At 40.9% G+C, this 20635-nt stretch overlaps 1 protein-coding gene across 7 annotated transcripts in view; it reads right to left on the bottom strand.

Moving 5' to 3' along the window:
• Positions 1 to 20276, bottom strand: part of STAU1 (staufen double-stranded RNA binding protein 1) — a 55610-nt gene extending 35334 nt beyond the window's left edge. For 2 of the 7 annotated variants that reach the window (XM_080813361.1, XM_080813364.1), the window contains exon 1: positions 20018 to 20265. Coding sequence is in view for 1 of the 7 variants with exons in the window: in XM_080813359.1 (XP_080669485.1) it covers positions 759 to 883; positions 2674 to 2878 (330 nt within the window). In the remaining 6 variants the exon portion in view is untranslated. Of the gene's footprint in view, positions 1 to 758; positions 884 to 2673; positions 2963 to 9640; positions 9712 to 20017 lie in introns of those variants that run through there. The other 5 variants (XM_080813359.1, XM_080813363.1, XM_080813365.1 and 2 more) reach the window with 5 other exon arrangements.
• Between the last annotated feature and the right edge of the window lie 359 nt (positions 20277 to 20635).

The following is a 20635-nucleotide window of genomic DNA, read 5'->3' as shown; positions in this document are numbered from 1 at the left end:
CCTTAATTATATTATCTTTATTGCAAAGCTAGGATCAGAAATAGGAGATCCGATTCCTTCTCTCTGATACCATACCCTCTCTCACACTGCAGCTGCAAAGATAAAGCCAGATATACACACATTTAAGTTCCAAGATTTACATTAGCACAGATATCAAACAAGCTTCAAAGACTGAGGTCCTGAATAAAAAATGGTAAAAATTTAAATTACAGTCAGTCTTCCATTTTCTAAGGTATGGGGAAAGGCAAGGATAAGTGAAATCGGAGACAACCCAAAGGACTCCCTCTGAGACTAATTTCTAACCCTCATCTTCAAACCTTTTACCTGGATTGCTAACAAGTGGCAGAATGGATTTCCTGTTCTCCTCCACTCCCTGCCCAGTCTAAGGTACACATGCAAACAAGCAGGAAAGGAGTCAGAGACAGGCTATAGCCAGGAGGCCCAGAGCCTGGAAAATTCACAGGAAATCATTCACAGGTGCTTGGGAATTATCTCTATTCAGAGTCCTAAATACAACCACACACTAACTGGAATTTTAAAAGCCATACATCCCAAAAAGAAGCATGTCTTTCCTTTGACCCATTCTGCAAGGATGAAGAGAAGTGACTTGCCAAAAATCTGTACTTTTGCATCTCTGGAAGACAGCCTCAGTGGTTGGAAAGTACGTATTCTGAATCACAGCACCACTTGGAGCAACATAAAGACAGAAAACATTCCTGGTGGGTTATAAATGCACAAGCAGTATGGACAATATTTACCTTACAGTGAGCTGGACCTTGCTCACGCAAAAGCTTATACTCAGGCTGAATCTTGTTGAAACGGGCTAACTCATTCACAAGACACATTGGGGTTTTCTCTTTGGGGTGTGCCATGCTAGAAGGAACTGAAAAATAACGTCAGAGCAATAAAGTCAACTAGCAGTGTACAGTACTGCTGCTCTCCCGGGGATCAGAAGAGGGAACACAACGGTATAAGGAGGCAGAGCAGCAGCGATGCTCAGCTGCAAACCGTGCTGGGCCGCCTGCCTGAAGGCATAGCTGGGGTCTGCTCTGAACCGGCCCAAGCCAGGGACCCCAGGAGAGGGTGTCTTGCGAAGAGAGAGAACCAAGGTCAGGGGGATAACCAAACCATGGCAGCAAGCAAGATTTGAAATCAGATGAAGCACTGTTATTATAACCAACCACCGGAATAACACGGAGGTCTTGTGAGCCCAGACACACTGGTTACCACAAGAGCCGTCAGCAGGACCCTGTCGGTTATTGCACAAAGCTCAATGTGCCAATGCCATTTCTCAAACAACGACTGTCGTGTTCCACACGGCTACCTTCTCGTTCCCGGGGCATCCCCTAGTCTTATCTCCAGAGGCTGCCATCCTCAGACTTTATCTACTTCTGAGAATTACACAAGTTAAATAAAATGGCCTTGGCAGGCAGGAGTTTTACAAAGTGAGTAGGATGTGGATATAAGAACACATTAGAAGAAAACGCAATAATTCCCAGAGGACTGAAACGGTCTGTGACATTTCCTTTGAAGACGGTCTCCAATGGCAAATTTGGGGAAAACTGAACCTGTTGGGTATTATGTCAAGTCAAGATGGCTCTCTGGTGAGCCAGTCCAAGGAAGCCTAGAGGTAGGGTGAGAGATGCCATGCAGCTGAGAGGGGGAGAGCCAACACTCTAAGAACAGATTTATAAAGTAAAGGAAATGAGAAATGGAGGAGGAAATGCAAGGGAAATTGTCAGGCACAAGGGGCTGAAAGAATTTGTTAGAAGGTGACTCTGCTATGGAGACACCCATGCTGGCACCCCATTTAATTGGTTTTGCCACTCTGGGGAAGGGTGGGGAAGCTGAATATCGTTTTCGGGATTATTTATTTTTCAGGTGTTTCAAGTCTTTTCTCATCAACGAGCACATTTATTTATAAACTTTTTTTTTCTAAACTAATCTCTGCACCCAATGTGGGGCTCGAACTTACAACCCCGAGATCAAGGGTCGCATGTTCTTCAGACTGAGCCAGCCACACGCCCCATCAACGAGCACATTTAGTTCATCTTTATTTTCCTAACAATCAGATTTAAATGCTTCTGAACTTATTTCCTCTTCAAAAATCTGTGCTTCTTTGTTCAATTTCTAATTGGTCCTCACTGTGATTTCTGAACTACCTCTGAAATCACAACTTAAACTTACTTGTTCAAAATAAAAATTAACAAATGCCAATGCACTCTCTTGCTTTCCGGTAAATATCGCTGTTCCCTTGCTTGGGATATAATCTTACAGACATTTAAAACAAGGGCTTACACATACAAGAATTTTTTGTCAGTTCTGGGAAATAATTTAAAAAGCAGAATTTTTCCATACAACAGTACAAATCCAAAGTGGTATTTACTGTTCAATCCTTTCTGCTGGCCACCACTTTATAATAAGCTAGGTTTTATAGTTCAGTTTTCAATTCCCTTTCTTAACACTTTGAAATGATCTGTCAACTCAGGCCTCCGACAAACCAGTACACAACCGAGTGTTTTACATCTGGAATAAAGAAGCATGGGTGTAAATATTTTCTTCTGCTTCGTGAAGGTAATGTGAGAGCTCCCTACATCTCCAATCTACTTATCAGATCAAAAAACAGGGTAAGAAAACATTTGAAAAAGAAGACACTTGGATTCATACGCTTACCTGCAGCTGCACTGGTGGGTGTAAGAGATGCAGAGGGTAAAGCAGAGTTTTGAATAGGTCTACCTGCATTTTCAGAGGGCAGAGAGCTAGCAGTAGAAGGAATACTCATCAAAGGCTGGGAGAGAAGAGACTGGTTCTTGTTCAGTATTTGGCTCCCTGAGAGAGCAGCAGATGGGTTCTGAACTTGCACTTGAACTTGAGACATGGTCACTTTCAACAAAAGTGAACAACTGCAGGTAAACAGCTTTCAGTGCAGGTTAATTCAGTGCTATGAAGTCTAAAGTTCTACCTAAAAGTTGTAAGGGAAAGAAAATAAAAAGGTAAATTATAGAGGAGATATGTAATTGCCAATATTCAGTCAAAACTGGCGTCACCTACTCAAGAATGAAAATAGTCCCATTGAGCTTGTAGCTCCGCTGATGTATTAGAGGTGGGTTTCCTCTCGGTACACAGTGAGGTCCCTGGCCTTGTGATTTTCTGATACTGCTTTTAAATGACTTGCAATACCCATCTGTTCTGCATTATTTATTTTAAAAAGAGCATCAGTAGAGTTTAATGATATTCATGGTTGAATATTAAGAATTACAAACTACAGCCTATGTTCAAAATGGCCAATTAAAAAAAATAGGAAGAGGCTTTCCATACTACATGGGATACAGTAAAGACTGCTGGCCTTGAAAGTATCAGAAGCTGAAAGCGCACTGGGTTCCTGAGACCATTAATGGGTGAATATCACCACTGCTTCCACCAAAGGGCCATGTGCTCAGACTGGCACCCTTACAGTTTTCCTTTAGGCTGACTGAAGAAAGACAGAAATTTCTCACTTTTGTTGTTTCATTTTCCTTATGACAGTAAAAGATCTTTTTCCTATGAGGTTTGTTGAGATGCTCTCATTAGTTACACGCCCCAAACAAAATTTGCATCTACATCAACATGCAGGATCCTGAGAAATTATTTGAATAGTAAAGAACATTCTATAGTGTTTTTATGATTAAAAGCGAAAGTGGAGAAGATGAAGAAGAGAGGAACAGATTTGACTGCTAATTTCAATGGTGCGGCTGGGGAGTGGAACCCGGGGAGCAGAGGAGACGGTTTACTTCATCTTCTAAATTCCAAAGGCATTATTTCTAAATACACTTAAATTTCTTCATAAGTCAAAAATAAGGACAATTCTGCTTATGTTCTGGGTCATCCTTCAAAAAGCTGAAAATGTTTAACCAAGTCAAGAGTACCCCCAAAATAACCAATAGCAACAAAGAGTAGAGAAAAATAACCAAAACAGAAACCAGCAAACAAATCAGTTCTATGACAGGGGCGCCTGGGTGGCTCAGGCATTAAGCGCCTGCCTTCGGCTCAGGTCATGATCCCAGGGTCCTGGGATGGAACCCCACATTGGGCTCCCTGCTCAGCGGGAAGCCTGCTTCTCCCTCTCCCAAACCCCTGCTTTTGTTCTCTCTCTCACTGTGTCTCTCCCTGTCAAATAAATAAATAAAATCCTAAAAGGAAAAAAAAAAAAGTTCAATGACAGAGTAACTGTTACTTAATTTTTGAAAAAGTCTCGGAATAATTTTTAATTAAAACTGGACCTTTAGAAAGAGATGAACGACCAGAGCAATTCAGCTGCCTGGGGAGTTCTGGCACACTTTCTCTTGCTGAGAGCAAAAAGAACTGCAAAGCTAAAAACAACAACCAAACACCTCAGCTCAAACATGACTTTGGCTGGAGAGACAGAGCATCACCTTATTCACCAAAATCCCACACAAAGCAGTTGTTCCTTGTTCACTTTTGGAGTCAACACAAACGAACAGAGGAGATCCACTAAAGACTAGATAACTGCCCTGATGGACAAGTTGCCAACATCAGGAAACAACTCCAGAACCATCCAGAAATCAGCTAGGACCTCCTTTCATTGTTTTGACGTCCTTCAGCTGCCAAAATAGAAATATTTCTCTCTCAATGGCCCCCAACACCTCCTCTACTCCCTCCTCCCCTCTCTTTCTAAACTCTGTCTTGAGGGCATTTTTCTGCCAAAAAAAAAAAAAAAAAATCATTTACAGTGTACTCACAACTTCACATCACCAACCACTAGTTGCAAGTCAAAAAACAAGCCAAAAATAAAGTGTCTGCCCCCAGGGCCTACCTGCATCCCTGAAGCAGCAACCCAATCCTGCCCTGGGCTGCTCTGAGAGTATGAGACTGAATGAATGAACTAAATTTAGAAAGGGTGGGGCTCAAAGAAATCTTTTTTGGCTAATGCTGCCTACAGCAGGCCCACAGCCAGCATCTCCAGTCACAGACATAAATACACAGATTTTCCAGAAGCTGAAAAGGGTACAAATGGCCTTTAATTAAGACTGCCCCAAAAATGTTACCTTAAGTTCACCTGGAGTTATGTCTGTATAACTAGTTGAAACAAGTAGTTCAAAACTGCAAGTAAAGATTTTCTAAAACCCTAATAAGGCTGTACAGGTCTTTAAATCTCTAATGCTCACCATAACCAATACCAAAATTCAACAAACAGTACCCATTAGCACATGAATGCTCCCATGTGTCTTTAAGCCTGAAAAGAGAATCTACTGCAATGGTTCTAAAGAGGGGACAATTCAGTTCTTCAAAGACTGCTCTGGATACATTACTTGGTTGTTGCCAACTGGAGGATGGGAGGCAGGAGTTACTGCTACCTAGTGGACAGAGAGCCACAGATGCTGTTTTGAGTACACATATACAAACCCACAAAATAAAATCTCACTAATAAGTAGCTTATATTCTTAGGAAAAGAAAATCCCCTTTTTATTTCAAAAGGCTGTAAAAACCTGGGGCTAATATTTTACCCAAACAGACGCTCTTGCCCCAAAGAGAAGCCAGGCAGTTAATACAGTTATAAATGGGATAAAATATATTATTTACCCACATAACTTGAATAACAAAGCTTCTCACTACTGCTATTTATAGAGTGCAGAGCAACATTCAGGGGAATCAGGGAATTCTGGAGATCCTACTTCTGTACAAATTTAGCACCTGTTGCTCAACAGTACTACCCTGTCCTGAAGATTAAATCCTTCAATGAAAACATGTCTTTCCTTTTGAGGCTACCTTTAAGGACTACTTGCCACCAGATAAGTTAGGGACTCCAAAGAGATTAAAATGATTAATCAGTCTTCTTATAAATGAACAGTATTTTACACACAGTAAAATTAGGTAGAAAACTGAAAACACAAAGACCAGCTTTCCTTAGCAGTGGAAACAACTTTAACTGTTAAGCCTGTGTCGTGCTGTTAATTCCCTGCCTCCAGCACAGACGAGAGGGCTTTTGGTTTCTCTTATCTCTAGAGCTTTAGAAACGGACCTAGGAAAACATGTTCATCTTATACGCAAATCCTCATATTTACATAGCATATATAAGCACTAGAACACAGAGGTGAGAGGAGAGAGTTACAAATACACACACACACACACACACACACACACACACTTTTTTTTTTTAAAGACTCCTAATTCCAAGTCCCAAGTTTGGCTTGGTGACACAAAAATCTTCTCATAAAAATGTCTCACTTTGGCTGGCAGCTTCTGTTTCACAAGCGTCATGTACTTTTTAACGGGTTGTGGGAAGGGGAATATGGACACATGAATTCTACAAAAGCACTTTTTTTAAGGTATTTTCTATGCCTAGCATGGAGCCCAGTGTGGGACTCAAACTCATGACCCTGAGTTCAAGACCTGAGCTGAGATCGAGTCGAACGCTTAGCTAAATGAGCCACCCAGGCACCCCTAAGCATTTAAAAAATTACACATAACGTGTTAAAAAATGATCAGGCACAGGGGAGTCTGGGTGGCTTGGTCGACTTGGTCTAACTCTTGATTTTGGCTCAGGTCATAATATCAGGGTCGTGAGATCAAGCCCCACGTGGGCTCCACACCGGCTGTGGAGCCTGCTTGGGATGCTCTCTCCCTCTCCCCACTCTTGAGAGGGCTTGCTGTCTCCCTCTCTCTCCAGAAAAGAAAATAAAAGTGATGAGACACAAATGCAAATTTCTCACTTGGCGGTGACCTACCAAGACTAGGGCATACTGAGTGTACCATTTGAGTGATCTGTTTAATAAACAAAAAGATAGATTCTTCTAGAAATAGTTTACAGAACTATCTGAAAGAGTGCTTAGTCTTACTCACTTTCAGCTAACAGATTGTTAAATCTCTGTAATATGAAACAACTACTTCAGCAATTATGGAAAAACATCATTTTTAGTATCTAATTTGTAACTAGAGTAATACATGACTTATAATGAAGTAGCTATACTTTTGTGTTCAACACATCATTCCTCTTTGCAGTAAGTGATGATATGTTAGAAAGAAAAAGAAAGAAAGAAAGAAAGAAAGAAAGAAAGAAAGAAAGGAAGGAAGGAAGGAAGGAAGAAAGAGAAAAAAAGGAGAAAAGAAGTCACCCTAATTCTGGACAAGCTAAGATAGCCACGAACATTGTCCTCCATCAAATCTTATGTAGCATGGGTACGCAGACACAAGAGCACTCTAGTTCCTTGCCAGGATAAAGCATCAGCTGTATGAACAGCAATTTCAGGACAGTGTATTCATTCAACATTCAATAAAAATTTATTAAGCATCTACTACATGTGAAACCTCATATGGCATATTGTACATTCTCAAGTGCTAGAAAAAATCTATTTGTTAAACTTTTCCTCAAAGACACAAAAAGAGATCTGTAAGCAACCAAATGTAAAGCTATTAATCTGTTCTCTAGATTTCAAGAGGCTCCACTCTCAGAGAAACTTTGTCACCAACAATAAAAAAGCTAAGGAATAAATCACGTTTCCTATAATAGCCTTGAAATACACCTAAAATGCCCACATCATTCCTTTACATTCAACAGTTATTTCTAAGATCCTTTTTAGACACATCTTTCTGGTTGCAATGTGGTTTTATGTTTTCTACAAACAAACTCACCCCGTGCCCACAACCACCACCACACCTCCCTACCTTCACCCCCGCCCAGCACCCACCATCCTGGCTCTGATCCCTAGAACAGCAATTCATTGACTCCAAACATTATCTAAACACCCGTAAGCAGGGCAGCCACAAATACAGGAACACGGCAATCACTATACTCCTACATAACCATTTCCAAATAACAATGGCAATGTCAAGCAAATAATATCCAATAGCAAGCCCATACATCAAATTACCCAAAAATAAAAAAGGTTTTTTAAAAAGAAGTACAGTCAAACTTCTTAAGACAGAAGGAAAACCAAAACAAAAAGACCACTATGTATTTGGTGTTCAAAAGAAAGACAGGACAAGTAGCCCTGGGGAGGCACAATCACTTGTAAGACAATAAAATCATCCAAAAATAATGCCTGGAAACAACCCAGGCTGCTCAAGATCTTTGCATCCAAGTGACTGAATGTGGCCCCTGTCTCACACTTGGCTCGGTGCCAAGTGGGCAATGGAAGATTTTCTTTCCACACAAATGGAACCACTGGGTGGTCCATTTAAAGAAACACTTCCTAAAAGAGAATTCATTATTAATTGTTCATCCTGGAAAAACTATCATAACAAACTGTACACTAAAGTGAAAAAAACTTTACCTCTGCAGTCTAATGAGCTGCAAACCTTACTTTCTTTTCTAGCATTGCAACCTTACCAAGCTCTCTTCTTCCATTCCCTAGGAGGAAATCTTAAAAATAACTAAAGTCAAACACATATTATTTTTTGCGAACATGGAAGTGTTTTTAAAATCTAAACTTATAAAAACACAGAGAAATATCTTAAACCAACTAAAATGAGTGACTATTCATAGCAGCACTGTGTAACCGATTCTTAAATAAGAAGGGGCTTAATTCAACGTAATAGTTAACTGGCATTTCCTTTCAGAAAAGAGAAATTGTACTCTGTAACCATGTGCCATCTACCTAGAAACACAACTGCATTTACCATCATCTTCATGCAAAACAGACTAGAGCCAAGACCCAGTTTCTAAGAAACAAGCCTTGCTGCTAAGTAGCATCAAACAATGTTAAATCAGATCAAACTTCTGAGTTGTGGCTTTTAGTTCTACTCCCAAATCAGACAGCAATTATCCATCCAATTCTTGGCAGTCCACTGCCTGGTGCCTCAGTTTCCCCAGAACACTGTAAAAGCCTATAAGGCAAAGCCTCAGCTGGAGCAGTCGGAGAGCTAAAATAGTGAAGAAATCCTGAGGCATGGTATGGTAACAGTTTAGTCCTTTGAAAAGAAAAGCACTAAATAAATCCAGTGTAAATCCATTCATTGAGCCTGGTACAACTTCTCTGATTCCTTATGCTTCAGCTTCCTCATTCCCAAAGAAAGTTGGGTTTGGGCTGTCCACTACTCACTACCTCCGTGATGGTATGGTGCTGTGTTTTCAGCTCTCAGAGGGGACGTGCTAAGACACAAGGCAGTATTGGCGGATGCAGTGTATTCTGCAGTGCCTTGTATAAAACTGTAAAACCCTCAACTCTTACAAAACTTTTGGTCTAGATGATCACAAGCAGCCAGCAGTAAATGGAACTGATTCATAACCCTATCTCATGACAGAAAACAATGTTGGATTATTTCCACAAGTTTGAAAACCAAGTTTCACAAAAACAGTCTGAGAAATCAAAGGCAACCTACAAAAGCTGCTGTGAGCAAGATACTTACCAACCAAGTTATGTCTAATGACAACTCTAGTGGCCAATTTTCACGTCTCGACATTTCAAGTACACGGCAGTGCTGGCTAAAGGGTTTTACATTCTTGCCAACAACCTTCCTTCCCTGCATTTACTTTCTAATTAAATCTCAAGAGTAAAAAGAAATTCAGACTGCATACAATTTCTTCTATTTCTCTAACATTCCAGCCAGAAGTAAAAGTCATTTTCCATACAAGCCATTCAAGAATTCAAAAATATCACAGATTAGGAACAGGTCTGAAACGACAGAGCCAAATTATGTGTACCTTAAAAAGAAGTGCTCCAGGAATAATGCTGTTTTGGTTCAGTTCTGAGAGGTTATGTGGTTAGGAAACTCCTAGAAAATAAGAAACAATAATTTACTAGAGTAGATAATTTCTGACAATGAAGATATATATTGCTCAAGTTTTGGGGAAACCTAAGCTTTACAAGTAGGGAGGTTTCTGAAAACACGCTGTCATGGCTTAAAGCAGCACACTGTAGGATCCACGTAAGACACAAATGCCTGGGAACTGGGTAGAGTACTTGTGGAGATATGACCACAAGAGAGAGATGAATACCCTGAAACTAATTTTAGAGAAAGAAACTGGGCATCATATACGGTCTGATCACACAAGTGGTTTTTAAACTTACATGGTTTTTCCCTCGTTTAACTACCGGTTAAATATTTTATTCATAAATGTCCTTACCATATGCTTGGTCATGCAAATACAACTGCATGGGAAAATTTACAAAAATGTACTTTATACATAAACATTCTTATCTTAAATTACAAAATACAAAAAGCACATTACCTCTAGTAAATCCAGACCATAATCATTCTTTAGAACTGGATTTCAGGCGACATTAGAGTTTAATTCTCAAACTCTCAGATCTGATTTATCTAGAGTTATCTTCCTTTTCAAAGGGTAGTACGGGTGATCCTTGAACAATGCAGGGGTTAGAGGTGCTAACCCCACGACCCCACACAGTCAAAAATTCATGTATAACTTTTCACTCCCCAAAGACTTCATCACCTATAGCCTAGCTGGCAACCAGAAGCCTCATCAATAACATAAACAGTTGATTAACACACATTTTATGTTATATGTATTATATACAATATTCTTTTAATAAAACTAGAGAAAAGAAATTAACAAAATCACAAAGAGAAAATACATATACAATACTGTACTGTATTTATAAAAGAAATCTGCATATAAATGGACACATGCAATTCAAACCCACTTTGCTCACAGGTCAACTGTAGTCAGTAACAAAGATGACTCATTACCTTGAGATGCCTTTTGCATTTTAAATTTTTTTTTTTAAGATTTATTTATTTATTTGACAGACAGAGATCACAAGGAGGCAGAGAGGCAGGCAGAGAGAGAGGGGGAAGCAGGCTCCCTGCTGAGCAGAGAGCCCGATGCAGGGCTCGATCCCAGGACCCTGAGATCATGACCTGAGCGCAAGGCAGAGGTTTAACCCACTGAGCCACCCAGGCGCCCGTCTTTTGCATTTTAAACAACATAATTTCACTCATTTCAATTTCTCACTGTTACTGTGCCTTAACAGAAGATAAAAGTAGCTGTTCGTTGTCCAAACAATTTCAGAAATAAAACAATAAACGCTAATTTGTTTTACGGTATTTTAAACTCAAGTCCTTTTTGTAAACAGTATACTAATAACTTTCCAGTCTAGAAGTCTGTTGCTCCATAATCTCACCCATTCACAAGACTAGCATGAATGGAAACTGGAAAAGGCCTCTGAGCAGCCCAAAGACATTTCTAAGACCACCTAGGACAGCTCATGCCTTCTACTCTTGGGGGCTTCTGTCAATTTAAGTCCCTCTGTGCTGATCAATTATGGAAGGTTTGGGTATCTACATTTTTTTAGCCCAACCCAGAGGCTTAAAAAGTTATAATATAATAAATAAATAAATAAATAAATAAGAATGGAAAAAGGGAGCTGCTCAAGTCAGACAATAACAACAGTAAGAAACAACCACCAACAACTTTACAGCAAAGGAAAAAGGAGGAGAGGGGAGAAATACAGCAGCTTGTAACCACCTGGATTTTAGACATCTTCACACAAAACAAGGATAGCTGACACTCATATACAAATTCACACTCCCGTGACCCAACGCAGTTTCTGAAACCCCCAACCATTTTCAAATGATAATCTAAAGCCATCATGATTATTACCAGTGTAGCTACATAGCACTTACTTTCTCCAAGCAGTGGTAAAGACATACTGGGGGTTAAGCCCAACTCCCTTACTTTTCCATTCAAGAAAACATACTAGAATGCAAAAGATGAATTACATTCATTGCTGTATTCATTCAACAAATAATTTCTGAACACCTACTACTTGCAGGCAGTGTTTTAGACACTAGGGAGAATGCAGTGCACAAGTAAGATACAATTCCTGTCCTTGTGGAATTCACACTAATACAAGAATAACCTTTTTTTTTTTTTTTTTTTTTTTTTTTTTTTTTTTTTTTTTTTTTTTTTTAAGATTTTATTTATTTATTTGAAAGAGAGAGAGATCACAAGTAGGCAGAGAGGCAGGCAGAGAGAGAGGGGGAAGCAGGCTCCTTGCTGGGCAGAGAGCCCGATGTGGGCCTCGATCCCAGGATCCTGAGATCATGACCTGAGCCGAAGGCAGAGGCTTAACCCACTGAGCCACCCAGGCGCCCTAATACAAGAATAACCTTGAACCTAACACAAATTTAAGTAAATAATTCACAGTGACATTTTAACTCATAGTAACAAATCATTTATAATACACATCCCCTCATAACTAAAGAAGACACATAAGAACAGAAAGACCCCTTGGCTGCAAAATACTGAGTTAGAATAAGGGCAAACCAGCTAGCATAGGGCTGTTTGGTTATGGTGGAGAAAAGCCTTGGCTGGAGATCTGAGTTTGGGTCCAACTCTGGTGCTGAGCTGAATAATAAATGCTTTATTTAATATGTTAAGAGGCTTCAACCTTTTATTGTATTAAATGGAGTCACCGCCACCAATTTCATATGATTAATAAAATATTAACTGTACTGCTTGAATGGATTAGCGGGTAATACAGGTGAAATGCTTGCAAAGTAGAATATTTCATCAAAGTTAGCTGTTAGACTTTACTTTCTTAGGATATACTATAACTGGTTTTATAAAATGACATAAATCATGTCCAAAGCACACTATTTAAGAAAGAAAAAACAGCAAAATGAGGAAGAACTTCATCCAAAAAAATGTTTACTTTATTCTTTTTTATGTTTGGTGCTTAAACAGGTAAATTCTGTTAATAGGGAAATCAGTACCCAGCAGTAGTTATGCTCTAAATGTTCCAGACTGTAAAGGTTCACTATACTACAAACAAAAAGGGAATTTATTTACCTAATTCTATTTGACTGTCATCTAGGTGAAGGGTCAAAGAGCTTCAATGAGCAGGTTGGTTAAATTGTGCAACAAAGAACATAAGCCTGCAGGCATAATCAGATTTATCATTACATATAAATTATCTTCTTTCTGACAGAGGAAAGGACTGCCTAGCATTTTGTACAAAATCACAATGGCATCAGCAGACAATGGCCCTGTTTGTATCAGGGTGGAATCTGCAAGACTAGAAAATTCATGCCTCAGTTAATTTTAATCTATAGAAAGTATGGACTTCAAAAAGCAAAACTGTGAGAGAATCAGCCAAGATCTGGTTAGATCAAAAAGCTCGTGCCTGAGGGCAGCCAATATAGACAATATAAGAAGCAGAACGTGCTCACTTCACCCCAAGAAGAGACATATTTCCGACACCTTTTCATGGTTAATGAAATGTATGTATGTATGTCATTGCAGACTACACAGTCACCTCCATTAAGGTTAAAACACAGAATGGAAACTCACACACCATCTCATGAAAACCCCAAATCCAACGGGCAGGTTTAATTTCTAGCCTTTTATTTGTTTTTTTAAGATTTTATTCATTTATTTGAGAGAGAGAGAGAGCACGTGCTCATGAGCACGAGAGGGGGAAGGTCAGAGGGAGAAGCAGATCCCCCGCCAAGCAAAGAGCCTGATGCGGGATTCGATCCCAGGACTCCAGGATCATGGCCTGAACTGAACGCAGTCACTCAACCAACTGAGCCACCCAGGCACCCCTTTTATTTGTTTTTTATTTTATCTTATTTTTATTTTTTAAAGATTTTTATGTATTTGACAGAGAGAGACAGCCGGAGAGGGAACATGAGGAGGGGGATTGGGAGAGGGAGAAGCAGGCTTCTGGCAGAGCAGGGAGCTCGACATGGGGCTCGATCCCAGGACCCTGGGATCATGACCTGAGCCGAAGGCAGACACTTAACAACTGAACCACCCAGGTGCCCCCACTGATCTAGCCTTTTAAAACTAGCCATTAAGAGAGGACTACTGCCTGGGTGAAGAACGAAAGAGGCTTCCTATTCAGGTGAACACTGATTCAAAGAAAGCAAAAAAGAAAATGTTCAGGAGGCAGTTTAATACCAAACAGAAAGTTACATGAAGTATTTCCAATATCATCAGCCAGCAAACGGATGTTAGACACGGCTGGGAGGCAAAGAGGGCAACAACCACGGAGTCCTATAAAGTTAATTGGAAGTTTAGTGAATGCATATCCAACAGCGGAATATTAAAATTCTGAACAAACTAATTTTCTTAACAACCTTGTATATAGTTCATAAATCATTTTTAACAAACTTTGTGAAGAATTATAGCAGTAATTTAGGGGAGAGCCTCCTACCAACACACAGGTTAATGAAGTATCCTCCTTCCCATTTACTTCTAAATAGTTCCCCCAATCCCCCCCAAAACACCTTTTAATCAACCTACAAGTTTTAATGTGGCTGTAGCAATCACAACAAACAAAAGTACACTGTTAAGTCTATTTCAAGGGAATGATGAGTAGAGTTCATTTTAAAAACTGATTATGGAAATAGACTTTTTTTCAAATTGATCTGAAGTTCTAGTGAACAAAAAATTATCCTAGCTAAGATGAAGCACTGGTGACACACAGAAAAAAATGCCCTAGACAAAAAGCATCCAAGCATAATTAGAGACGAAGTGTGGTTCACTGGAAAGAGCTCAGGACCCCACTCCAGTTACCTGGTCTCCCAGACACACCTCAGTAACCACGGCCACTATGAACTGACATCTACAAAGACGTTTTCCAATACCAGAAACACAACATAAAGCGTCTACTTCAAAAAAAAAAAAAGGTGTCTACTTCAACTCTTAGCACCAAGGAAGAGCTCGCTGAACAGCAGCTTTTACATCATTAGATAAATTCAATCTGACCCTTCAGATTCCTTTCCTGCATCAAGTAACCCTCACCCTGTAATCCTAACCTACCTAGCACATGTTAAGAGCTCAATAAATAGTAGCAAGTATTATTATCCAGCAAATTTACTAATCCTGTCCTCAGCCACATAAACATCTATAAATATAAACTTATAGCTACACACCACTTGTAAAAAACATTTTAAATGGGAACAGAGAACATGCTGACTAAAATCAACCCACTCACTGGGCAACCAGTTCCAAAGCTATATGAACTACAGAGACAATCTAATGAACAATCGTTTCCATTTAGGCAAAGACCCCAGGGCACTTAAATTTTTTTTAGAGTTTGTAGTCTGGTAGACATAACAAAAATCTTCAGAACAGTTATGACCTCTGTATCATATTTTAATAAAATAGCCTGGTTTGCTTCATTACTGTTATAAACTCACAAAGTCATCACACTTTTCCTCTAAATTAGATTCCAGATAAAACAGAAGCAGATGGGCTACAAATTTAATATTCATAAGACTAATTTTTAATCGAAAGCAAATACTTTCTTGGATAGATTTTCCTACTTTTGCTTTCAGTAAATATACTTCGAAGGAGTCCCCTGAAAATACTCCTTTAATAAATAAATAAACATTCCAGAAAATATAAATTAAGTCTGCAGAGAATTTGTTTCTACTTCCTCTTATCTAGAGAATATAAAAATCACTTTTACATCAACCTTACTCACTACTTTGGGAATGTACATATTTAAAAAATTAAGCTCTGCAGTAATTTCCTCATTTTACCATTTTTTTAAGTAACAATTTTCTTTGGTAAGGTTTTCTAGTTCAGAGCATTTAACTGTCAGCAAAACAGATCTCCAAGCCAACCATCCAGTAGTATTTGTTAAGATCAACATAGCTATATATTTGTAATCCTATTATCTCCTTAGTAGGTGAGAACAAAGGATTTGGCCAACATTATTCAAGCTTTGTAATACCTGTTTTATACATAAGCACACCCTGTTGCAAAAATTCATTAAACATTTCTTCAAAAAAGCAAAAAGTTCTGGAGTCAAAGCAAAATTGGGAACAAAAATCCACAAAGCCCTTGGCTTTTAAAGGTCTAGAAACACCTTACAGAGCTGCCTCAATTTAAAATTCACTGTGGTGGCTATGTATGCTCAAGTATTTAGTGTGCTGATGCTGCAATTTATTTTGAAATGTACTGAAAAATAAAATGGATTAATGAATTCAAAGAGACGGACAAATGGAACAGACGTGATAAAACAGAGTCAAATGTCAATGGCAAAAAGCAGGTGGTAGATAAAGAGGCACATTGTCAAATTCTTTAAACTTTGTTATGTTTGAAAATTTTCATAATAAAATGTCAGAGAAAAATAAGGACAGCAAATAACATGTCTTCTAGTTCAATCTCTTACTCGTAAATTATACTTGAAGGAACAGCATAAATGCATAATCTTGATTTTAATAAGGTTTTATTTAAGGAAAAGCTCAGCGAAAATTATACCAGAAGCATGTTAGCTACAAAGGTCTCGGTCACCAAAAGTTTACAATTTAAAACAACCTGTTACAGGTTTAGAGTGAACCAAAAGGTCTAGTGTGAAACAAAAATCTGTCATAAAATTCTCTAGGGGCGCCTAGGTGGCTCAGTGGGTTAAAGCCTCTGCCTTTGGCTCAGGTCATGATCCCAGAGTCCTGGGATCGAGCTCCACATCGGGCTTTCTGCTCCACGGGGAGCCTGCTTCCTCCTCTCTCTCTCTGCGTGCCTCTCTGCCTGCTTGTGATCTCTGTCAAATAAATAAATAAAATCCTAAAAAAAAAATTCTCTAAACATTTCTGAACGCTCCAGCATCCCATTCTGAGAGAAAGAAAGCAACCTCAAAGGCTCTCATTTGAGGGGGAAGAATTTACATTTCCCCAAACTGAGCACTTCTGTGCCACTAAATATGACAGCCAGTAAGACAACCCAGTGTGGAGGCTCATAAAAACAAGGTCCCTGGAATTGACTTATGACATCCAAGGAAAAGATGCCTTTTTCATGAAAGTTTCATTTTTATGCTGGTGAACTTCACTTTCACTCCATCTATTAAAAGGGCAAAAGAGAGAAAGGTGCCCTGCAAGCTGAGAGCCACTCTGTGCTTCCTATATTAAATATCTTCATTGTCTTACTGAGGGGAGACTGGATGAAACAGCACAGTACAGGCCACCGTTTAACGATTACACTGAGAATAATGTTAATGGATAAGACTTCAGAAATGTGGGGGGAAAGTTCTATGAGTCATACTCATTTCTAAACTTAAAATAATCTGTATATAAATGGGTTTTCTGGCTGGATCTTAAAAGAGAGCAATTTAGTCTGAACAAACTGTATTTATTGTAACAATTCCAAATACTTAAAAAAGTTTGACTTTAAGCCTCCTGGGAAGCACTAAGCATTTTTTTAAATAAAGCACATTTTGTGGTCTTTCTTAGATACCAGATTTTTTTTTCTAATTTTAAGAGGTATGCACATCCCTCTCCAACTCCCAGATTGTAGTAAGTAAAACACAACATACGTTTTCACTACACCTGATCAAGCACAAAAGTAACCCTACAATTGAAATTACAATTATCTAAAAGCAAATTACAGTTGTCGAAAAGATGTAAACAGTCCATGACCAACAATCTGAAAATTAAGTAACAGTGACAAATGTAATACTCCTCTCAACTTCAATTCTAGCAGAAATCTCTTCAGACAAGAACGAAAAACATGAGCATCTAGGCTCTGAAATTCATTCATACTTACTAAACATAATTCTACAACAGAGTTTTGAAATCAAATACCCTTTACTTAATTCTTAACCTAACGTGATAGCAGCGTATTTACACAACTACTGTAAAGAAACTTTGAAAGTTTCATTAAGAACTATTAGCTGCAGTTTAACTTCGACACACAGTTATTCTCCATTATAAGTGGTTTAACAGGTAGGTCTCCACCAGAACAGGTTTAGGAACATCTGTATTTCTGATTCCTTTTTGGTTATAGCCACTAACAGCTCAAGAACTGTTGCTTTTGTACACAAAAAAAGCAAGGCAATATTCTGGACATGACTGAGTGGGATAAGCACTGAACCAAGAGCTAATGTGGCAGCTCATTTTTTTTCTGCTGTAGAATAATCATGTGTAAACAGAGATCAGAAGAGCAATAAACAAAATGAGAACTATGATTCCACTAAAAGTAAATTTTGTGACATATTAACAGTCTGGGATAACCTTGTAAAATTATATGTTTAGGATCTGTTTCAAAATAACCCAGTTTGGGGTAGGAGGTACCTCATGAAACAAGATGACCTTGGCTACAAGTTAATTATTGTCAAAGCTAAGTGACCAATACATGGGGGTTCTCTACAGTTATCCAATTTTTGCATGTTTTCCATAATAAAGGTTTTTTAAAAAAAGTTATCGACTGCAATATTAAAACATCATTTCCCCAACACTACAATTTTCAGTGTGGCAGAAGACATGCATGTTGTACAGCTATTTCTTAGGCATTTTTGAAGAGTCATCCAAACAAAGATTTTAAACTAGAAATGACAGTAAGACTCTGTCAGAAAATTATAGGAAAATGTCAAAAACAGAGAGTCCACTTCACATTACATGTTACTGAGAGACAGGTATAAATTGAAACAGCTTTAAATTCAGTAAAGAAATTTACTACCTGAAACAACTCTGCCATACAGGAGGATCCTTCAGTTGAACAAACACACACACACTACTTTTTTATAAATCTGGTCCCCCATGAGTTGCATTTCCTTAAGGAAAGGTACACACATACTAGTTGTATGAATTAAAGAATTAAAAGAATTAAAAGAAACTCAGTATCTTTAAATAAAGCTGCTGTTTTAAAAATCCCACCTGTCACCAGGAGAACGGAAACTGCTCCCTCTACAATCCAACTGTATTTTTAGTTTTTACTTCAACAAGCAGCAACAGTAATTTATATTTGGTAAGCACACTGATTCCTGAAAGGCCAAGATCAATCAAAAACCCGGATTAACTCTCTTTCCACCACCCTCTAAACAATTAAAGCTCCAAGCAGAAGGGAAAGTGACCTTAAAAACGTCCCCACAGCCAGAGAACAGAGGCAGAACAGACTGAAGCACACATCTTCGCCGGAACAGAAGAAAACTTCCACATAAGCAATACTGCAACACGGAGGTGGGGCAAGGGCTTAAAAGGAAACTCGGCCAACAGGGACGGAGGGAATAAAAGCAAAGCTGCAGTGAAAAAAAGTTAGAAGTTAGAGATGTAACGCAAGAAAGGACAGACATATTTTTGCCAGCTTCATACACCGCCCCCTTCAGAGCCTGACACCGAGCAAGTGCTCCAGAAAGGTTTACTGAACTCAAGGAAAGCTTCTGCCAGCAACTTTCCCAGAAATGAAATGACAACAAGAAGCCGGATGATGGCAGGGGAAGGAAAAAAAAATGGACAGGTTGCTCGCACGGAGGGAGCTGGTGAAAATCTTGTAGCTGGCTCAGCGCAGGAGATGGAAATAACAGCATCTTTTACAGACTGCCCACTTCCAGAGTGTCCCAATTAAACGGACGCCCCTTTCAGATGTTAACAACCCAAAACAAAGCCCGGCGCTGGCGGTGGGCACGCTACGCATTTCTGCCTCAAAGAAAACCCAAACGGGTAGGTAGGTCAACTTCTATCCCACTTGACCCACTAAGTTATACCTTAATATGACGCTAATAAATTATGCAGACGGTTTATTGGGACACGCTGTGGGTCTGGCACTCTGATAAGCGCTTCACACGCCCCATTTCACGGAACCTTAACAGCCTGAAGAGGCAGGAACCGCATTAGCCCCCCCTTTTTTTTCCCACCAAGACACAAAGAGTTTAAGTGACTTGCTTAAGGGAGTAGCGCGGGGATTTGTACCCGTGCTGGACACCTGGGCTGTGTTCGTAACCACTACGCTCCAGATGTGGCTGCGATTTAGACGCTCCGGATATCAGGGGCTCGCAGCGGGGACCCCCACGCCAGCCCCCGCCCCAGGCATAACTTCGGCATCCCCCCCGCACGAGGAGGAATTAGGAAAGGCGCCGTGGCACCTGTTTCCGGCCCCAGCAAGGGGTGGAGGAGCTGGAGCTCCTGGGGTCCAGGCCGCCGGGCGCCCAGAGGCGAGGGGCGCGGGAGGACCCGCCTCCTCCGGGAAGGCCCCGCGGGCGGGACAGAGGCCCGGGGAAGAAGGCCAGGCGCGCGGGCCCGCCGAGGCCTAGGCCCCACCCGCCGCCCCCCTCCCCGCGGCCGCGGCGCCCGCGCGGGCCCCGCCAGGCCGGGCCCGGCCCGGCCGCCTCACCTGGCTGCTGCCCCGAGCTCGTCCCCCGTCCGGCGGTCCTGGGCGGCGACGGCGGCGGCGGGGGCGGCGAAGAGGGGAAGGAGGAAGGAAGAAGGGAGAGGAGGAAGGGAACGGCGGAGGGAAGAGGCGGAGTGGCCGCTGAGGAGGCGGGCGCCGCCGGGCCGGGGGGAGGGGGGACTGAGGAAGGGGGAGCCGAGGCAGACGCGGCGGCCGCGGGCGCAAACGCTGAAGAGCCGCTCCGGCGCCCGCAGCCCGGCAGGAAGTGACGGGGGAGGGGCCTGCGCCCGCCCCCGGCCCCCGCCCGCCTCCATGCCCGGCCCCACCCCCCACCCGCAGCCCGAACCACAAGTCCCGGCGGGCGCTGCGATGGCGCCTGCTCTCGCAAGGCACTCCGGGAGCCTGGCAGGTTGGAACCCGGTCTAGCCTAGGTCGCGTCGGTCCGCCCTGGCCCCCGGGGCCTGCTGGGAGTTGTAGTTCTGCTGGGAGTTGAGGGCTTCCCGGGGACCGCAACGAGGCTGAGCGGGACTTCTTAACTCCGCCCCCCTCCCGTCGTTCTTCCCGTTTTTCTCGCTGTCCTTCCTTTTCTCCCGCCTCCGTGACTTCTTTCGCTCCCTCCCC

The sequence above is a fragment of the Martes martes genome, assembly GCF_963455335.1.
Source record: "Martes martes genome assembly, chromosome: 9".
NCBI lineage: Eukaryota > Metazoa > Chordata > Mammalia > Carnivora > Mustelidae > Martes > Martes martes.
This window is presented reverse-complemented; position numbering and strand designations above follow the sequence as displayed.